The 18,912-nt window shown below is 33.9% G+C and overlaps 1 protein-coding gene across 3 annotated transcripts in view; it reads left to right on the top strand.

The window, feature by feature from the left end:
* Positions 1-2,697: 2,697 nt before the first annotated feature.
* Positions 2,698-18,912, top strand: part of LOC143255226 (RNA binding protein fox-1 homolog 1-like) — a 224,958-nt gene continuing 208,743 nt past the window's right edge. For 2 of the 3 annotated variants that reach the window (XM_076510553.1, XM_076510551.1), the window contains exon 1: positions 2,698-2,839. In XM_076510553.1, the coding sequence (XP_076366668.1) occupies positions 2,774-2,839 (66 nt within the window). In that variant the 5' untranslated portion in view covers positions 2,698-2,773. Of the gene's footprint in view, positions 2,840-13,416; positions 13,679-18,912 lie in introns of those variants that run through there. The other variant, XM_076510552.1, reaches the window with a different exon arrangement.

Below are 18,912 nucleotides of genomic sequence, written 5' to 3'. Positions count from 1 at the left end.
TTGCTGTAAAAGCCTCCTCTACCTTCCTCTGGCTATTTTATCTTTTCCTCTCTTTTGATGTTTGTATTCATGCCAGTACCTTTTTTATTTAATTTTAGATCCCATTGTTTAATCTTCCAAGATCTTCTTCAGTTCTTGATTTTCTCCTTCTTTTGTAGTCAATTTCTTCGTCTTTACTTTACTTTAGTTCAGTTTCTACGCTTCTTATCCATGATTAACCCTGTCATTGAGGAATTATATTGCGGTATCTCATACATTATATATATATATATATATATATTACTGACGTAGTGATTATTCCTACTAAACATATTCAAGAAGAAAACTTTACAGCTCATACCAACTTTTATATATATATATTTATATATATATATCTGTACCACTCTTTGAAATGGGGCAAGAAATACACAAGGTAAAAATAGTTCAAGTTTCCATTGAATAGCCGTTGTAACTTAAGATAGAGTATTAATGATAGTCCACGATTTTCCTATAACCTGTTTACGGGAAAAACGCTACGAACGTGCAGAACAACTGCTCGAACATTAAGAATATATCTCAATAAAACATGGTGATATTAATATCATCTCACACATACATTGTTTTATACATTTCGGCACACTTTGATACAATAATATTTTTGTTCTATTTCATTTAACATATACCAACTGAATAGTAAAACAAGCGACCACCGTTTCTCTTTTGTTTTCTCCAACAAGCAAAGTATTTTAAATATTTCACGCTGTTTCTTGTTTCTTTATTTTTTCCCTACCCACTATAAATTACTACACCTACTCTATTAACAGTGTCTTAAATATCTAGACTTTGTGGAGGTCAATTAGCGGTGTGTTAGGTTTATCTTTGAAATTACCACATATCAATATATAATTAACAACTTACGTACCTTGCTTGTTTTTTGAATTTCGCGCAAAGTTACACGAGGGTTATCTGCGCTAGCCGTCCCTAATTTTGCAGTGTAGGACTAGTGGGAAGGCAGCTAGTCATCACCACTCATTGTCAACTCTTGGACTACTCTTTTACCAACGAACAGTGGGATTGACCGTCACATTATGACGTCCCCACGACTGAAAGGGCGAGCATGTTTAGTGCGACCGGGATTCGAACCCGCGCTCCTCAGATTACGAGTCGAACGCCTTAATCCACCTGGCCAGGCCGGGCCTACTTACGTATTTATCTAATGATATTTTCATCAAAAACTGCTTGATTATGATAGTGTAGGCACATGTTAATGGTTTATTCAAATTGAACCGTCATTAGCGATAGAAAATACTTTATTTAACCATAGGCAGTAGTAAATTTTAACTGTCAAGTGTACTCAAAATATAAGATGTCATTATCTTTTTTAAAGTTAAATGTATACTGAGCTTTTGTTACTGATAAGCATATTGTTTATAGTGTCCGCTAGGGAGCACTAAAACGAATTTTCCAAAAGGTATAAATGATTTACACGTAGTTCTTGAAGGTAAACATTCCCTGAGAGGTGGAAGCAAGCGTTAAATGCATGAATGAACGTTTATTTGTTCATATAAAACAAGCTCTTTTTACCTTGTGATTTGAAAACATCAAATTTTATAGGTGATACATATCCCGTATGCAGTCAATTCCTAAGTATTTGTAAGTTGTCAATAGAAACGTCAGTGTGAAAGTATTTTTGTGTATAAGAAAGTCCCTCTTTTGTTCTAGTTTGGTATGAAAAAGTAAGTACTGAAAATGGATTTTGTTGAATAAAAATACGAGTTCTTTGATTATATAAGGATCATTGGTAGACTATACTTTACGATAGCAAACTATTGATTGGGAACCTGATATGGAATAACTAATGCTAATATAGTGTTTCATTAAAATAAAGATCTGTTTTACATGTTACATACATAATATCGTATATGCTCATGTCTATTACACTCAATAGATGTTATTGTATATGCCCATATCTGTTACATTCAATATAGATATTGTTGTATATGTTCATATCTCTATTGCATTTGACATATATGTTATTAGGTATGTTTTATTATTATACTCAGCAAATAAAACTTGATTGCCAAGTTAAGAGGCCCTATTTTCAACACTTTGAAAAGTAATACGATGAAGTTTGGTGTTGAATTAGCGAATTGAAGCGGTATCAACAAATAGAAACCACAAATCTGAAACTTATTTATAAGGTATATAGTACAAGTAACGTTGGTTGTAATTCTGGCTATCGTATTCTTGCCATAAAGGTGATCCATTATGTGTCTGTGTCTTTATTGTAGCGAACTATCATCTAGACTTGACTGGCTCGATGACTGCAATTTTTTGAATGGTAACTGGAAACTGCCTGGCTATTTTGTTTCAGGATCTTTATCGAAAAGGAAAATAAAAAATACACCCTGAAATAGGGCACATTTACGTTTTTATACACTTCTAGTTTTGAATCAAAAGACAAAGTACTTCATTAGTTAAACGAGCCAATTATTACGAAGAATTATTGGAAGAACGCAAACTGCTCCGATATTTTAGTTGAACAATAAATCATTCAATTTAACATTGACTGTTGTAGTTTACTTGTTAACTACTAGATGGCACTACCTATTCAAATCTTATCAATGATGAACGATTTTGTTTATCCAACACGGCACGCAGGAATGCAGAGAATATTCTGAGAAGCATTCCGTGTCACTAATTGTACCTTCATTCAGCTGGTTTCAATTCACAAGAGCAGCTGGTACATCTGATTGATCTTTCAAGTGGTTGACCAACCAGTGGCTGTACTGTAATGAATCGTGTTTGTGTACTCTTAGATCGAGGTTCCGTCTTATACCCGTCTTTCCCTTCCCTACAGGTATGAAATATTATTATTCTCTATTCAGGCCACAATGTATTTACTATTTCGTAAACCAATCAGGTCTGAAAGAGAGTAAAGTGGTTTCTGTTGTTTTTCTAATCGCGATACAAATAAACAAATCTAAACAAAGGTCATTTTTAGTGTTAAATATTTTTATTCGCAGTGATTTAATTTTAATCTGTATGGTGTATGGAAAAATATCATATGGACGTCTATTAACATTATAACTTGCATGCGATAAGGTATATGGGCATTTCAGTTCATTACAGATATTGGACGATCTATCGTTACGGCTGAAGATGCTTTAACAAAGAGGCTATCCAGCTGATGATTAAAAATAATCTTTAAATATTCTAATTTTCTGGTGTATTGATTTATGACATTAACCACTTCTTTTCGGTTATTTTAAACAAAGTTAGTTTCATTACTGTATATGTTACTTTGTTTATTCTGATCTATATAGCTAAGTTTAATTAGAATTCACGCGAATTGCAGTTCATGATGTAAAAAAACAACAAACATCCAGTGAAATATAACCTTCGTGTCGTTCATTACTGAATACCATGAGATATTATGCTAATAATAGAATGAAAAATAAAACAAATAAGGAATTGCACATTATTTCATATGTGCTAGAAAGGAAATTTCTAGAAAGGTTTAGTGTTATTGATGGCAAACTTACAAGCCAACACGAATCGCATCTTCTTTCCAGAAGGCTTTTTTTCTGATATGACGCCGGTGATATATTTACTTTGTAATTCTTTCATAACCATTTGGCGTAAAGACAGTTAGTAAGTACATTATACTACAACAACCATCACATAAAGTATTTAAATGGATAAGGTTTCTGATATGCGGGTGTTTACTCTTTAATCAATGCAGTTGGTATATTCGCGGTCTGGTTAAATCACGTGACAAGGAAGTGTCCAATTTCTTTCAGATGAAGGTGAGAGGTAATACCATCTGTATAAACAAACAACAAAATACACGTCTTGTCAAATAATAACTTCTGTACTTCCTACTTTTTTATCAGTTGGACTTGTATTTCTCTAAATGTGCACATGCATTATTTTCCTTCAGTGTCTTTGAAAAAAAGCACCTTATTTTTCTTAATAGGTTTCAAAGTGATCGAGTTTGCTTTAGGACTAAATAAACCATATTTTCAAAAATATTTTAGCCACAACATATCAACCTGTTATTAATTTTTCTGCGAGGCAAATCTGATTGGTTTTAGAAGATTTAGACGTTTCAATTTCTATTCTGAAGCTTTCAAAAAGAATCCTGAGAAAAACTGTTTGTAAAATACAAATCTGACATCAGCAATGATGGATTACTACAGAGGAAATTAATATCTTAAGCTAACAAAGTAACTTATTATCATTTTAAAATTTTATTTTCGTTAGTTGTTTCTTGAGACAACAGATAAGACATCTTTTTTGTGTGAGCAAAATATATATATATTAATATAGCAGCCTATTTGTATTATTTGTTGGCACGGTCGGGTGAATAAGGCTCTCGACTCGGAGCAATCTGAACATGCTCGCCCTTTCAGCAGTGGGGACGTTATTCGTAGTAAAAGAGTAGCCTAGGAGTTGTCAGTGCTTGATTTTGACTAGTTGCCTTTCCTCCAGTCTGTTAGTGCTGAATTAGGGACAGCTAGCGCAGATACCATTCGCGTAGTTTTGCGCAAAATTCAAAATTAATCAAATTTCTTCACCCGTGTTTACATTTGTTTTGATGTTAGGTTTAAAGCAAACTTATTTTCCTCTTAATTTTAGGTTTAACATTTTTATTTATTTAGTTTCAACTTAACTTTTACTGTGCGTAATAATAATGTTTTTTCCTGTTTTAAGATTCTTAATCTTAAGTTTATAATTCTTTTCTTACCTGAGATTAAGCTAACGTTTTCCTTCATTATAATCTTTCATCAGAAATATACATTATATTTTACAAGATAGATATTGTGTTATTTACTTCAGTTTGATTATAGACTTGTTTTCCATAATACATTCTCATATTTACCTTCCCGACGAATTACCTCTTTAAATCATTAAATGACAACTTAATGGAAAAAATTTACTTTTGTTACACAATTTCCAAACATTGATCAAACATAACGAAAAGCTTCGTTTGCGAAGAAAGATATTGGAATATTAAAATAATGTTTGCTTGTTTGTTTTTGAATTTCGCTCAAAGCTGCACTAGGTCTATCTGCGCTAGCAATCCATAATTTAGCAGTGTAAAAGTAGAAGGAAGGCAGACAGTCATTACCACCCAACCGCCAACTTTTAGACTACTCTTTTACCAAGGCATAGTGGGATTTACCGTAATATTATAACGCTTCCACAGTTGAAAGGGCGAGCATGTTTGATGCGACGGGGATTCAAACCCTGACTATCAGATTACGAGTTTGGTGCTCTAACTGTCTGACCATGCGGGGCCTTTAAAATAAATTTCGTTGAACCTAGACTACCTGAAATAAAATTTAAACATAGGCACATCCCTTTTTTAGGGGATTATAGCGCAAAACTTTGGGGTTCGGTCTCTGCGGTGGGTAACAGTACAGATAGCTGAACGTGCAGTTTTGTGTTTTACAATGACCAATAGCGCTAACTTTGTTTAAATAAGCTGGTTGTTCAGAAACTCGAGTACTTTGTATTCAAACGGTTATAAATATGTAAGTCAACAAATCACGTGATAACCACAGCTGATATAAAATTGCGATGGGACGGGACGTATCAAAACTACATTTTCACATTGTTTAGCGTTCATAGGTAGTGTGGTGCCACCGAAAACTGATCAGTTTTGGAATGAGTTTGCAACAGTCTGAGCTCCTAAAGACTTTTAATTTTGGGGATTTAGACTTTACTATTGATATTGGACAGACAAAAAAACGGAATGTGGACCAACTTGGGGACACAAGAATATCCATAAAAGACCCACATGGTTAAGCATATTACGGTGTTTTGGAACAGTTGAACATCCACGAACACAAAATTAAGTGGTAAAAGTCGTCCACATGCCCCAGGCAACAGTACGCAACGTGCTCAAGAAATATATATGTCTGAAATAATAAAAAAACGGTCACGTGTACACAAACTGGTTTCAAGAGAGAAATCCGAAGTAAATAAAATTGTATGAATGACACTTATTCAGGGAAACATGGCAGTACATAGTGATACTTGATGAAGTGTGTGTGTGCCTTGAAAACTGTATCAAGTCTCGTGCCATTTTTCACAGGTGAAAAGGTGGAAAAAATTTCAAAAGTGATATTTTGCATGCCGTGAAATGTTTCGAATGGATTCATGGTCACCATTGGATACAAGGTCAGGGATCAGGAGAGAAGCTACACAGGCAAAGACGACTTCTAATATATAATACCATATAGCCAATATTTTGGACTCTTTGTACAATAAAGGTAAAACGAAAAACGAGACCAAAAGGTATCGGTTCACCAAGACAAGTCTTTCTCCACCACACACTTCTATTCACATAACTTCAAACAGCTCTAAAATAAAAATAGATTCATGCCGTTCCATTTGAAGATATACTGGTTAAGTCGTTGGGGAATTGAACAGTTGAAACGGGCGTTGGTAAACTGTCATCCTCGTGCATTCGATTGATCAAAGGAAGCTTTGCTATGGAGACTACGTTGCAGGATTATGTGAAGAATCAAGTTCGTCAGATGGCTGTACGGACTGTAGCTTTTATAACTCTTGAGAAATACATATATATTTATGCATTTTCGACAATACAGTTAAAATAGTTCTTGAATAGTTAATGTTTTGGCTACTATTACATCTGTTCATGCAGCAATTATTTATATAGGGTGTTTGTTATTTAGAGCAAATCCACATTGGGGTATCTGCTTTGTTCTCCAAGTGGAATCGATCCCCGGATTTTTATATTTGTATGCTCTAATGTTATTGTTTTCTCACTAGGGGGCGTATACATTTATATATGTTAAAGAGAGTTTGGCATTGAAAAATTATTCGTACACGTTGTATCGAATCTTACTACTTCAAAGTGTCACACGCCCGCAAAACAGCAAATGCGCTGTGCTCCCCCGCAGAGATCGAACCGGAATTTTGGTATTGTAATCACTTAAGTTCGTTGCTGACATAGTTGGGTTCGTAATACGCTACAAGACTTTCATTGTCATGTGTATACCGTTTGTTCAACTTTCCACCAGTGTATTATATTTAAACTTAACACGTGAGCCGTTGATATCAAGTCATGAACGAAGAAAAACACTGATGTCTTGAATATATATTTATCTTAAACTCAGTTTTGCTAACCTTTCAACTTCATCAGTATATGCTTGAGTTAATTCATTTTGTTATATTTTTATACACTGCTTATGTAGATTTCATCTAACCTTCGTGTACTGTTATCACTTTAAGTTGTTTCTACATTTTTTTGTGGTCTATGAAACTTAGAGAACACCATGTTTCACTATATTTTGGAGTATTTACACATGATGTGAAAGGCGTAGACACATGAATTTGGTGATATTATTTTAAAAATAACTCGTTCATCGGCTTTTTTCTCGCGCATTGGTTTGGTTTGTTTTGAATTTCGCGCAAAGCTACACGAGGACTATCTGTGTCTTAAAAGTAACTTTTAGCAACGTAATAGTTACAGTGATTTAAAAAAACTTCTTAGCAAATTGCAACGTTCAAACAAAAATATATATTCTAAAGTACTTGTCTCTAAATTTGAAATTAAACAAAAAATTACAAATACCGAAAAAGGAAAGTACAACAATAAATTGTAATAAATTTCTAAAATCCAAAGAAATGATAAATGTCGCACGACGAAAAATATATAGCGTGTGTATTCAGAGTTTCAGTTGCACAACTTGAATGTGCACCTTCACCAAGATATTTACAACGAAGGTTTCTTTTGGTTTGTTTTGAATTTCGCGCAAAGCTGTGTGTGCTTTTGTATGTGTGTTTTTCTTATAGCAAAGCCACATTGACGGATTGATCGTCACATTATAACGCCCCCACGGCTAAAAGAGCGAGCATGTTTGGTATGACGTGGATTCGCATCCTTGATCCTCGGATTACGAGTTGAGTGCCTTAACCATCTGGCCATGTCGGACCTTGCACATTGGACGTGTTTAGTTAAAACTGCGTTTGATACATGGATTTTTTTTCAGACCTGTCTTTCCTGGAGATAAGATTAATGTGAAATATCAAATTATGTAAATTAATTTAGGAATAGCTGGTGTCTTAGTGGATTTAACTTCTGGTTTAATAAAATAGTTTTACTAGTCCGTGGGGGGACTTTTTTTATCGAATATAGTAAATGTTTTTTCCCGCCTCAGTGCCTTAGGAGAACATCTGAGGTCTTATTACAACAATAACTACTGACGGTGGTTACAGCGCAGACAGCTCATTCTGTAGCTTAGTGTTTGGTATTCAAACAAGCTACTTTTAAAGTGTTGATGATTTATGTGTGCTGAACTTTAGTATACAATGTACGCTTCGCTATGTGGGTGTTTATCAATGAAATAGGCCCGGCATGGCCAGTTGGTTAAGGCGCTCGACTTGTAATCTGAGGGTCGCGGGTTCGAATCGCCGTCACACCAAACATATTCGCTCTTTCAGCCGTGGGGCGTTATATATTGTGACGGTCAATCCCACTATTCGTTGGTAAAAGAGTAGCCCAAGAGTTGGCGGTTGGTGGTGATGACTAGCTCTCCTCCGTCTAGTCTTAGGGAGGGTTAGAACAGATATCTCTCGTGTAGCTTTGCGAGAAATTCAAAAACAAACAAACAAAACAATGAAGTAATTTGGTTGAACTCTTCGTCGGTAGAGGTGTTAACCAGTCCATTGTGAGGACTATTAAACTGTGAGGACTGGTTAGTTAAAATGTTAACTATTCAATAAAACAACAAATGGTTATACACATTTGTTTGGTTTGGTTGAGTGTGTTACGTCTTTGTAACATTTTTGCAAATCAAATTGTTTGTTTAAAACTAAGAAAAAGCTAGAAAATAGGCTATATTTGCTCTGCTCATCACAGGTATCGAAATCCGGTTTCTAGCTGAGTGAGTCCACAGAAATAACGCTGTGCCACTGTGGCGCGTGCAGTTAGTTCATTAGCTTTTTACATTATAATGATATTTGAAACTACATGTATTACTTAATTAGGAAAAACTATCATGAATAGAGGGAGATTCAGAAAAGGAACAAATAATTTATACTGTTTACCAAGCTACGGTTATTGTGGAATATTAAAATCGGTTAAAAAAAACTGTATTCCACACGTACATCATTGGTATAAAGAAGAGGGAATCCTCAGTAGCCGCGACACCTGAAATTCTTTCATGCAGGGTTAGAGTAAATTAATCTGTGATGTTCTTTTTCTCCTTTTTATTTTCTGCATTTCTGTGCGCTATCAATACCAAGCGTGGAGCGGGCGTATACCAGATTCGAGTTTATTACTAGTCAGGATCTCTACCAGTCTACATTGATATTTAAATTATTTTAGGTAGGATCAGAGAAAATTAATTTATGAGACTTTGGGTGTGGTCAAATGGGTTTGACCATCTGAGTCGAAAACTGTAATTAAATCTCAAATCGGTCGAGAGATGACGGAGTTACGAGTTAAATGTTTGTACTTAAAAAAATGAAATAAAAGCAACTTTATATCCCACTTACGATGCAAGTTGGTTAATGTAACAATATCACCAAAGTACTAAGAAAAACCTGCGAGTTTACCTAAATTAACGAAAGCTAAGTTTCAGGTAAAACAATGAATTACTATGATTATTGCTTAAAGCATATAAACGGCATAATGCGTGTTTGATATATGAATATTAATATGTTTGATATGAGATGTTGAGCCTTGTATTCCTGTGAAATTGTTTATTTTTAGAACAAAGCCACATTCGGTTATATACTGTGTCCTCCACGGGGATTCGAACCCTGTATTTTAGCGTTATAAGTCCGTAAATCTATTGCTGTTCCAGTGGGGTGACGGTAGAGTGATAACTATAAGGTAAAATATTATATGTATGATGTATAAAAGATGTACTACGTCTTGACCAACTGGACTTTAGCAGGTTTGACATCAAATGTTGAATGTCATACTGGTATGAATATCTAGAGAGTAAAATGTTGTATGTAAGACGCAATCACACAAACACAAGCTAATGTGCTTTCAAAGGCTTTTATGCTTCATGTTATTCTGTTTAAATGTACTGGTCTTGCTTGTGTGTTGTTTTGACGTCACGCCATCATACGCACATTTACATATTTCTGTGATTATCAGTACTTCTTCGACAGGAGCTGTAATATTTGTTTTGGTTTTTTCGTTACTTTATTTTTCTAATTTCACCTAGTCGTTTACGTATATACGTGTAGGTGTTGATTGTTTTGCAGAAAATACTTTTATTCTTCTTTCGTTAAAAGATGGCGCGGCCTGTGAAAGACTTGCAGACGATAATTTATTTTCCACGACTGTCATAACCAAGTTTAGAGGGTGGGTGTTACCACGTGTACGAAGTTGTAAAACGATATTTCCCTCCGTATGTTTTCGTGTTTGAAACAATTATACTTTCTTGAAAACACAATTACGAATTTGTAAGGTCCACTGTGGGGGACTAAGAGCACTTGTAATTTGCAAGACTAACCGTGGGAGGCTAACGACACTTGTAATTAGTGAGACTCACTGTCAGGAGCTAATTTCTAATTTCTGTAATTATCGCATCATTACAAATGAAACGCCCCATTCATGACTATAATGTCATTTTCATGTATACCAGAGAGTCAACTTTTGATATAAAAAATAGAAACATTATTTTTATTGTTGTGGAGTTTGAGGGATTGGCATTATTTTGCTTTGAAGAGAGATAATACGAATAAGTAATATCAACTTATAGATCGTCAGTTTTCGGGGGGCGTTGTGATGTCATCAGAGAATTACCGACGTCTGTAATACACTACAAGTAGTGATTATTGTTAAAGTTACACATCTAGACTATATAATATTAACTCCCAACCAGAGTAAACTATGTATTTGAGCGGAATTGAAAATCAATGCGACCAACAGTATAACTAATTAAATATACTTTTCACAATTTTCTATTAATAATCATTAGTATACACTGCTTTGCCAGTTAGGTATGCTACTTGTAAACAATATTTTCGGCCGTAGTCTCAATAATGTCTCACAAGGTTAGACCAGCTTAGGAGAGTTACCTCTGTCACACATAGGCCAGCTTAGGAGAGTTACCTCTGTCACACATAGACCAGCTTAGGAGAGTTACCTCTGTCACATAATGTCTCACAAGGTTAGGCCAGCTTAGGAGAGTTACCTCTGTCACACATAGATATTTTTAAATTAACAATACAAAACAATTTTTTATGATAAAAGTATCTTAATAAACAATAATTAGAAATAATGACATTTGACATACTAACTAGTATATCCAGTTCTTAATACTTTTGCTAATTTGTGTTGCTTGAGAGTAAAATTAAAAATACAAAGAACGTGTTCTCGAAAGATCTTACGTGCCTTTATAAGCTAGCGGTCAGCGATGCTGCTTATTCGCCTCTATTACCATTTACACATAACGCTCACTTTCATTCTTTGTTATCAAAAGCGCGCAAGGTTTATTAGGGATTGTTTGCTATAATTATACTTATTAGCACGACATAAAATGCTTCTAATAGTATCGTTAAGTAATAATAAACTAAGATCACCAACGTACAACTTGATACAGGTGTTTGTTAAATTTTATAATTACTGTCACTATGTAGAATATATATCGTGTTTTGTTTTGCAAATAAACAGTATTCCGTAACAATGACCGAAATGATTAATTGTTTGTGTTGATGACTAGCGGCCTTCCCTCTAGTCTTACACTTGGTGAAATTAGAAAAAAACACAATCGGAACTGTTTTTTTCGCAAACATCTCGATGAAGCGCTACAAATCTCATATCGTTAGAAAGACCTTTGCCCATACAATCCGGATTGCATATTGGGTCTTCTATTCAGTATCACCTCACGTGTTTTTGGCTTAGTCAACTTTTAATTGCAATCAGTATGGTACAGGATGACGCAATGTTGTTGTCTTCACGTGACGAGTGGCTTCGACTTCAACTTTAGTTTTGTTTATTTGCAAAACATTCACACAAATAACGCTTCACCCGCTTGTAGTTTCCTAAAATATAAACATTGTACTTAATACAATTTCTGTGGGCTTTCTTGACTTATTTAAATTTAAAATACACATCCGCATTTCGTTCAAAACCATATGATTATCACTTTGTTAATATGCATTCAGTCGTTTCTGCATATTCAGCCACGTTTGTCTTCACTACAACTTTACATTTACTTTACTTTGCAATAATTTGTTTTCGGTTCGTTACATAAACTACTATAAACACCTTTTAGTTACTTATTTCTTTACTACGAATTATATTCTTCGTTTTCATGAGTTTCTTTGTTTCAATTCCTAAAACCGTGTCATACATTGAACACTCATAATTATTTCATACTTTGAACACTGTTATAAATATTATTTATTGTTTACTTTTCGTGTAGTATTATTCAGTAATGTTACTTGTAAGTGAGTTTGTATGTCTGACCGGCCCTGCACGGCGAGGGGGTTAGGGCGCTCGACTCGTAATATAAGGGTCGTGGGTTTGAATTCCATTATTGCCAAACCTTTTTAGCCGTGAGGGCGATATAATGTTATGAACAATCTCACTATTCGTTGGTAAAAGAGTACCTAAGAATTGGTGGTGAGCAGTGATTATTAAATGTCTTCTCTCTAGTCTTACACTGCTAAATTAGGGAAAGCTAGCACAGATAACCCTCCTGCAGCTTTGTGCGAGATTCAAAACAAGCTAACTAATTGCGTAAAATCTTTTTCGTTAACCAAGAATATAATACCTGCAAGAAATCGCACCTTACATGTTGTGCATGAAAATAATGGAATGAAAATCAAGCGAAGCGTAAAAAACTACTACAGATATTTTGTGGAACGAGTCTAGTAATCTAAATAAACTTTGTTTCACTGTCAAGTTTTGAAATTAATTTTTCCTGTATCTTTCTTTTTTTTCGTAATGTTAACGAGCTTTGAAAAAATACCGATAGCACGTCTCATGTAAAGAATTTTTTCTCTTTTTTGCACCTTGAAAAACTGTAGGAAACTGAATTTTGCATTTTTATACACGTACTTTGTGTTTTGTTGAGATAACTCTAGTTAGCAGCTCGACAAACCTTCTTTTTATAGTTCACCTTGTACATTTGTTTTTCAATTAATTTTTCCTTCCAAGCGTTTTCTTATTTGTTTATCTTTCTATATTCACAGAAAGGGAAATATCCTCTTGACTTAAGAAACACTTATTGTGAAAATAAAGAGAAAAAAACAACAACAAACATAAACTCCCTCTAGAAACCTAGTATATTAGTCTTTGCATGTTAACTGTAGATGGTAATGTTTTTCATGTTCATGTCACTGGTAGGCTAATGTAAAGAGCGCGCAACCTCTTAATGTAGATCCAGGCATCTCTCCTGTACGTAGCGTTTGTGTTCAATACACTATTTCAGAGAGACGCCACGAGACGTATGGAGTGACAACGCAGAAAATTGAACAGTGAACATTCGCGTACTCGGTGCTGGTTCATCAAGAAGGTAACGCTAAACGCGTTTGATTTATGTGCGAAAGGACGCCTACCTATAATCATAACTGGTAAACGAATAACGGTTATTCTCTTCGTAAACAAACTAATAACCTCATAGTTATCATGTTTCCCGGTAGACTTATTAATCGCCTGAATCTTGGGATGTTTGGGCTTCCGCTCATGCCTCAGGTACGTATACTGTGATCTGATTGGTCCTGTATAAGATCTTTGTTTTTGTAAGAACAGCCATCAAACTTACTCAAGTATAAATTACAAAGATTTATGCCTAACTTAAATTTTAAAAATCGCTGAAAACAACGTTATTCTTATTTAAACTTCCGAATAAGTCAGATTTTTTAAAAAAATTTAATATAGAACACACAGCATAGATGTTTTTCTCCATTTAATTGTTTCTATCGATTCATTTCAGTGTATAATTTTTTCGTATTGCCTAACAAATGATTTGTTTTAATTAATGTTTATCTGCTGCTTGATGAAGGCAGTTACAAGTTTTTTTAGTGAACTGATGTATATGGTTGGTGTTATAACAAAAGATTATTATTATTTTTTCATAGTACAAAGCTCTCCTTGAGTATGAGAAATTAATAATTGATAAAAATAGTTTTCTGTATACTTTAAACATGTTTAGTAGAATATAATTTGTATTCTGAAACTGAACGACATCGACACGTGGGTTACACGGTTAGGTTTAGAGACTCCAAGATTCTTGTATGTTCTAATTCGAAACTACTGACCACAAAGAAGACAACTTGTCAGTAGCACCTAACCAAAAGAAATACTGCTACCCAGCTAGTACGATTGACTGCCATTTTTAAGACGTGTTTGTGCCGAGTTTATTTAGTGGCAAGTCTATGATTCGAACCTTAGACTTTCAGTTCTGTATCTGAACGCCATAACATTTAATCCATGCCCGGTAGTAAAACATTACAAACTCGTACTACTTATGTTATAAATAGAAACATTTTTGACAAAATTGATTTAAAGTTTTTAAGCTATTGATACAATTTGTGTAGTCATAAACAATGCAGCTATTATATTCTTATGTGTAACATATAACTTGGACATTTGTTAATGTAAAATATATTTATATGTATAATATTTTTCCCCGCTATGCCATTAAACTCGTAAATAAATCTATACGCTTCTTTAAAACCTTTAACCAAAAGAATGTATGTAAAGGATTTTAAACTTAAGCGGATGTCAACTCACAGTCTAGTTCATTTGATATTGCTACATTAAACACGCCAACTTGAACAAGGCTATTAGATTATGTATCCTTTATTGTTTGGAAGCTAGGTGGATTATCGACGGCTCTTAAGTGTTTTCAGGCAACACTAGTCCTACCGATCACACCGTACTAGGCTAAATAAAATTACACTAATTAAGGAGTTTAAGATAAATGTAATGAATAACTTTCATATATGCACATATTATTAAAATATTATTCGTTATTTATTACTTTCATATGAATTATGTAAGAACAAAAAAGCTACATGAAATTATAAGAATGAAAATAATCTGTGGTTGGTTGGATGAGAATCAACTGTGGTTGGTTGGATAAGAATCAACTGTGGTTGGTTGGATGAGAATCAACTGTGGTTGTTTGGATGATAATCATCTGTGGTTGTTTGGATGATAAATCGACTGTCGTTTTTACATCTCTTGGAATTGCATTCCTTTCTTTTCACATAGTGGTGAAATTTACACATTTTATTCTTTAATTTATATAATCACCAAGATGTTTTGGTTGTAGTTTTTTAAAATTAATGTTTGCGTCAATACACGAAAAACCTAATATGATACTTGTACAGAAAGTGTGGAAGAAACACACATATTTTTGCTGGGGTAGAAAATAAACCAAACAGGTATGGTCTGTATAATTTAATAGAACATTGTAATGTGTGAAAGCAATTTATTATACATTGACGTACATAAAAATATACTGATGGAGGTCTTCTATGCTTCACTTTATGAAGTAATATGTTTTGTTTTCAGTGTATTATATTGCAGAAGCTAGGTGAATGTCAATATTTTTGACGATTTGTGGTAGTATATCTGATTTGACATAGATACTTATCATTTGTGTCACTGTGTATCTTGTTTAATTCGATTCTTTAGGCTCCCTCTAGTGGAACAGCGGTATATCTGCGGACTTACAACGCTGCAATCCGGATTTCGATACCTGTGGTGAACAGAGCACAGATAGCTCATAGTGTAACTTTGTGTTAGCTTCAAATTAATCTGATAAAATCCATTCTTTATCCAACGCATAGACTGTTATCGGAAGGAGTTAGCCTATCTGTTAGAGGGCCGGGCTTTGGATACATAAATTCAAGGTCTGAGCCGCGATATGCCACTGAACACGATCTACTGTCAATTAAAATCATAGAAAAATTCGAAATAAAAACTTATAAAGTCGGTGCTGATTGAATAATACATGTCAATGAAAACATGGTACAGTGTTTGAAATTATATGAAAGTTACAATAATTGTGTCATATTTTTGTTTTTGTATTAGTTTCGAAATGTTCTGACAATTAAAACTAAAAACATTGTTGCTAAAAGGAGGTGATAGTGTCAGCTTGAAACATGAATAGTCTTGAATGAAAACTAATACAGATAATTATTAGAAATATATATACATACAACACACAGCACTCTTTCAAGCACCATACTAACACCTCGTGTGGAAAATGCTAAAATGTTGTGAACATAAGTGAATTGGAGAGAGGAGAAATTTAAGCTGGTGGAAACGTGGAAAATCGATACATAATAGTCACAATATCTAGTCACGCGCGATCTGTTGTGCCATTTACTTCTACTGAGAACTTGATAGAACATTCTACTAAGATACAGGTCAACAGAAACTATTACTGGAGATCGTGATGACGAGAAACCCATTTGAAGTAAAAATGTATTCTCAATACGGCTGGTATGGGTATTAAAACTATTATTAAAATAAAGTACAGAACAACGTTTCGACCTTCATAGGCTATCTTCAGGTTAACAAACTGAGTTTACAGAAATTCAAAGTGCTACGTGTAAACAAACACTATGATTTAGGTGCGAGCATCATGCACTCCCTGAATGTGGGTACTTTATATGGCCCAAAATACGCAAATTGTACAACTCACCCAAGAGTATTCAGCGTCATTTTTTTTTTTTTTTTACAGAAAGCCTGTTAACCTACAATAATGAAAACGGTAGTAAGTTTACTTAGGAGTTGAGAGTAGCTTTACTGGGATAAATAACTGAATCGTGATTTTACTAGGATAACTTTGAAGAATTGGGATGACACCTATAATAAGGTGTAGGCTGCTTTCTACACTTTGGGCGTAGAATATATTTATAAAGCACTCAAAAATATCATTGATATAACTTAAATGAACATAATCAAAGCTTCATGGCGATTAGGTCATAGAGTTATTGCAAGAGCATAGCTCATCTTACAAAGCATACGATACTTAAATTTGATTTAAAGTTTGGGAATGGTCTGTTAAAAATTCGAGTCATTATCCTAAAGGATATCACTGCAGTTGTTTGGAAGAAGTAATTCGAAAAGGGTATGTTAAAGTCCACCATTCTTCATCAACTAAGAGTGTTTAAGCTTCCTTGGGAAACTGGAAAAATTAGACAGTTTAGCGAACATAAATAGAGGTTTAATTACAATAATCACTGTTAATATGCGTTTCATTTAAATAACTGATCTTTTTTGTCTTAATTGAGTTTAATTTCACACCCTTTTAAAGTTCGTTTACTAGGATTTTGCTAGATAACTTGCAGTATCAATAAGTAAATTCAATAATGAATAATAAGAAAAGAACAAAAAGTAGGAAAATGTATGAGAATAAGATGGTAAAAAATGGAGGAACTTGGTGCATAAATAACATAAGAAAAAGAAGGAACAACAAAGTAACGTTAAGACAGTTGAAGAGAAAAAAATCTATAGCTTCTTTGAGAGGTAACATAATTTCAAGATAGGATTAGAACAAAGTAGCAACGCAATAAAAGAACAAAAGCAAAAGAGAAGAAAAAACAGTGAATGTGAATCAATGCTTGTAAGTACAGTTGTTAATTTGTCACTAAAGTCCACAAACACACTTAGAATTAAACAAAATAACTTCAGTCTTGTAGGAGCAAACATTTCTCAAAGATATAATTTGTGGAAAATTGAACACTACTTGTTAAGCAGTAAGATGAATAGAAACAACTGTGTTTATTATTGATATATTTATGATTTAGCTTATAGAAATGCAAACTGTTTTAATTTCTATACTCGTATCTAAGGTGTTAAATGGTGAAACTGCTGTGTTTATTACTGATATATTTCTGGTTCAGTCGTTCGACTACATACATCATATTTCATGTTAAATGGTGAAACTGCTGTGTTTATTACTGATATATTTCTGGTTCAGTCGTTCGACTACATACATCATATTTCGTTTAAAAAGTTTCATTTCATGTTCTCAATTACAACGATAGAAGAAATGTTTTAGTTCAAAGCTACATAATAAAATGTTTGCCTTCTATTCACGGGGTCTTAAATCCCGACATTTAGCGTTGAACGTCTGTAAACTTACATCTTACCCACTGTAGTAAAATTTACATTTTATTTACTGAACCATCGATCCATCCCGTTGTTTATTTATCGCTTATCCTCAACGCTTAAGTTCCAGTCGAATACTGTCTCGTTTTCTACCTTTCTGTCCATCATGTGCTGTTCAATTGTATTGAAATATACAGCGGTGACGATAGAAATGTTAAGCAAGTGAATGGTCATACCAGTGAGGATTGTAGTGCGTTGTGACTCATTTTACAATAACGGGTAGTAAGAAGCTTTCAGGAAAAATGTCATATTAGGTTGTACTAAAATTGATCTATAGTATAATCGTTTCTCCTGTCGTATGTGTTTTACTACCATGATGATGTGTTTCTTTTTGTCAATAAACGCATAGATCAAATGTTTCGCGTACCTGTTGATTCCATAGCTCTGTTGATAATGCTTAAGAAACAGGACGTCTTACAGCATATTTTTTGACACTGCACGCACGTGTGTAATAGAACTCGTAAATATTTATGGACGTCTGATGCTTACGCGATTCTTCACACGTCTGCTTATTTTTCCTGTGTTTTTATAATCAATCTGTACACATCAACGGTTTATGGACTTGTGTATGACATTTTTTCTTCGTCACTCATTTCAAAAAATAAGAGGCTTGTAAAACGTATTATAAAAACAAAACAAGCTGTTTTCATATTATGAAATGCAGATTTCTTAGAAATTTCTTTCATCCTGGATGTTTGTTGTTGAATGCTTACACAGCAAGATGAGACATAAATTTTATTTTGGGAGTATAGCAGAAGAGTAAGTTTCCATTAGTTTTGCGATTCCTGAACATCTGT

The sequence above is a fragment of the Tachypleus tridentatus genome, chromosome 7, assembly GCF_004210375.1.
Source record: "Tachypleus tridentatus isolate NWPU-2018 chromosome 7, ASM421037v1, whole genome shotgun sequence".
Taxonomy (NCBI): Eukaryota; Metazoa; Arthropoda; class Merostomata; order Xiphosura; family Limulidae; genus Tachypleus; species Tachypleus tridentatus.
This window is presented reverse-complemented; position numbering and strand designations above follow the sequence as displayed.